At 64.7% G+C, this 3,582-nt stretch overlaps 1 protein-coding gene across 1 annotated transcript; it reads left to right on the top strand.

Moving 5' to 3' along the window:
• The first annotated feature begins 284 nt into the window (after positions 1-284).
• Positions 285-3,073, top strand: SKIDA1 (SKI/DACH domain containing 1). Its single transcript, XM_063147618.1, is given in 2 exon segments — positions 285-2,465; positions 2,467-3,073. Coding segments are annotated over 2 exon segments (2,661 nt in total). The 3' UTR covers positions 2,947-3,073.
• Positions 3,074-3,582: the final 509 nt, after the last annotated feature.

Genomic DNA, 3,582 nt, shown 5'->3' with positions numbered 1-3,582 from the left:
AGCAGGATGCCTTGAGACCCCAAACCAGCACCTGGCTGAGGATTTTTATAGCCCTTTTTCTGTGTGGATTTGCCTTCCGTCTCCCCGCACGCACACCTTTCCTGCTGCTGCTGCTGCTGCTGCTGCCGCCGCCGCCGCCGCCGATCTCTGCTCCAAGTGGGCTGCGTGTGTGTGTGTGTGTGTGTAGCGGGGAGCGGGGGGGGGGGCGCTGCGCGTGGGGAGGGGGCGTCGCCGCTCTCCCGTTTGATGCTCCCAAATGCCGGGGATCGTTTGAGGCGCGCGCCATGGGCGACCTGAAGTCGGGCTTCGACGAGGTGGACGGCGTGCGCCTGGGCTACCTGGTGATCCGGGGCAAGCAGATGTTCGCCCTCTCGCAGGTCTTCACGGACCTCCTGAAGAATATCCCGCGCACCACGGTGCACAAGCGCATGGACCACCTGAAGGTCCAGAAGCACCACTGCGACCTGGAGGAGCTGCGGAAGCTCAAAGCCATCAACTCCATCGCCTTCCACGCCGCCAAATGCACCCTCATCTCCCGCGAAGACGTCGAGGCGCTCTACACCTCTTGCAAGACCGAGCGGGTGCTGAGGACCAAACGCGGCGGCGGCGGCGGCGGCGGCCCCAGGAGCGGCGCCAGGGGCCCCGTGGGGCCCGCCCAAGCCGCCTGCCCCGGGCCGGAGCCCAGCTACGCGGCCTTTTGGAAAGACGGCGGCGGCAAACTTTGGCTGGGTTTGAATGGAGCCGCCGCGCCTCTGGCCAGCAGGAGGAAAGCGTGGCGCACGGCGGCGGCGGCGGCGGTGGCGGAGTCGGGCGCCTTCCTACCGGCCTCGGATCTACCTCACTTTTGGAGCCCTTCCGCTGGGCACGGCTCGCCGGGGCTGGCCCGGGCGCCTGGCAAAGGGCCCCTAAACTATGAAACTGCCCCGCTCGGGCCCCGCTACGTCTCGCTGTCCGCGCAGCCGGCGTGTTTCCGGAGCCTGCTGTGCTCCAAGCACCCGCATTACTACTACCACTCCGCGGCCGCCATTGCCAGCCGGCCCAAGCTCGCCGCCGCCGCCGCCGCCGCCACGACGGGAGGCAGCCCGCTGGGCTTGGGCTGCCGCTCGAAGAGGAAAAAAGCCGCCGCCGCCGCCGCCGCCGCCGCCGCCCAGGGCCGCTTCTCGCCGGGCTGCGGGCGGCGCCTGGTGCTGGTGCCCCGCGCTTGCAAGGCGGCGGGGGGCTCGGAGCGGCTGCCCGGCTTGAACGGCTTCTTGGCGCCGGCGCCGCCTTTCCCGGAGGCGTGCAGCAGCGACTCGGAGTCCAGCTCCTACTCGGACCAGGCGGCGAACGACTCGGACTTCTGCTCGAGCTTAACCAGCACCAGCAACTCGGGCTCTTCGGAGGAAGAAGAGGACGACGACGAGGAAGGCAGCTGCGTCTCGGACTCCAGCGAGCTGAGCTCCGACGAGGAGGAGGAGGAGGAGGAAGAGGAGGAGGAGGAGGAGGAGGAGGAAGAAGAGAGCAGCTCCGAGTCGGATTCCAGCAGCTCGGGTTCCAGCCAAGTCTCAGTGCAGAGCATCCGCTTCAGGCGCACCAGCTTCTGCCAGCCGCCCAGCCTCCTGGCCCCGCAACCTCCGGGCCGGCCGTCTGGCGGCGAGCAGCTGCCCGCTCCGGCGCGTCTCATCAAAGCCGAAGCGTCCGAGGAGGGGGAGGAGGGGGAGGAGGACTGGAGGAGCCCGGCCGGCTGGGTCCCCAAGGCCGAGCCCGGCCTGTCCTGTCCCAGCCCCGGCCTGGGCAGCGGCCTGGGCTTTGGGCAGCTCAGCCCGGGGCCCGGCGACGACGAGCTGCCTTTGGCAGGACACGCTTCCGACGACGACGTGAAGGCTCCCGGCCTGACCGCGGGGCCAGGCTTGGCCAAGGGCCCCCTCTCGCCCGGCTCAAAGAGCTGTCACGCGTCGCCGCCAAGACCCCGCGAGGCGAGGCCATGCCAGCCAGCCCCCTCTCCGCCTCCCCCTCCTCCGCCTCCCCCTCTGGCCCGGGCAGGGAGCCCCGCCGATGCCCTGGGGGGGTCGCCCGGGGAGTCCCCAGAAGCTGCCCGGCTCGCCCGCCCCCTGGCCCCCTGCCCGGGCTGCTCCTCTCCCCCAAGCCAGCCTTCTGCCGCCGACTGCCCCGAGCCTGCCGGCCCTGCCCAGTCCTCGCCCCTTGTGCCCATTGCCCAGATCAAAGTCGAGGACAGCAGCGCCAACGCCGAGTACGGCGCCCTCCCCGCCCAGGCCCAGCCCCAGCCCCAGCCCCCGCTCAAGTGGGAAGGAGGCGGCGGAGCCGAGCCCAAGCTGGAGGCGGACAGGCAGCTGTCGCCGCCGCCGCCGCCGCCCAGCCCCAGCCGCCCGCCCGAGGACCGCCTGCTGCCAGCCAAGGAAGACCCCGCCTGCCCCGACGAGCCCCCCAGCCCTCCCGCGAGCCCCCCGCCGGCCCCCTTGAGCCAGGACCCCCGCCGCATGCACTTTAGGCGCCGGCGCCAAACCCGAGGATGGGGAGTACAAATTCGGAGCCAGGGTGAGGAAGAACTACCGGACCTTAGTGCTGGGCAAGCGAGCCGTCCTGCCCAGCCCGGCACCGCTCAAACCAAATCTGAAATCCGTCCGGGGACCCCGGCCGCCCCCGGGGAAGCTGCTGGAGGCCCACGAAGGAGCCCTGGGGGACGACTTGACAGTTCTCGGGCGGCGCAAGAGAGCGGCCGGCCACGTCGCCTCCGCCGTCAAGAGGCCCTTCAGCTTCATGGGCAACTTTCCGTGCCCGCCCTCATTAGTGGTGGGCCTAGACGGGGACTTGCTGCCAGCCTACACCTTGAACACCGCCAAGGATGCCCAACCACCTCCCAGGGCTCATCCTGTCTGGAAATGGCAGCTGGGAGGCTCAGCAATACCTCTTCCACCCAGCCACAAATTCAGGAAATTTCATTCATGAAAGAGATTGAATGGGAGCCCGACTTCTTGGCTGTTGTGTCGTTTTTGTCCCACCCCCATCGCCCCTTCCACCTTTTCTCCCACCCTTACCTTTGCGAATCTACGCTGGATGGTTTCTCCTTCACCACATCCGATTTTATTTTTTAATTATTATTATTATTATTATTATTATTATTTTTGTGGAATTCTGGTCTGTTCTCTCTTTTGGAAAGACAAGAACATCGGATTACTATTTTCTTTACCATGAAAACAGAGAATGGGGCTGGGGGAGGGGTGGGGCTGGGGAAAGTCTAACATTCCACAGAGTACTTCAGGCGAAAGTGTCAAGTCTATTAAAACAAAAACTAAACAAACAAACACCTCAGTGGAATCTGCTAAAGCTGGAACACTTTACTGTCTCAAAATGCTAATAATGCACCCGGTACCTCAATTCAACTGCTACAAGTAAATGTTTGGGTTTGTTATGGGTTTAATTTTTTTAAGCTTAATAATAATTCGAATGAGCCATTAATATGTAATGCACTAGATATGGAAACCTAGAAGTCTCACTGTTCAATTTTGTTCCAAGTTTCTTCAGCAAGAGGTTGCACAGGGAACTTTCAAGAATTATTCAAAGGGCGGGGGGGGGAGCCGTCTA

This window comes from Elgaria multicarinata, chromosome 1, assembly GCF_023053635.1.
Source record: "Elgaria multicarinata webbii isolate HBS135686 ecotype San Diego chromosome 1, rElgMul1.1.pri, whole genome shotgun sequence".
Taxonomy (NCBI): domain Eukaryota; kingdom Metazoa; phylum Chordata; class Lepidosauria; order Squamata; family Anguidae; genus Elgaria; species Elgaria multicarinata.
The sequence above is the reverse complement of the archived record's forward strand: the minus strand, read 5'-3'. Positions and strand labels throughout refer to the sequence as shown.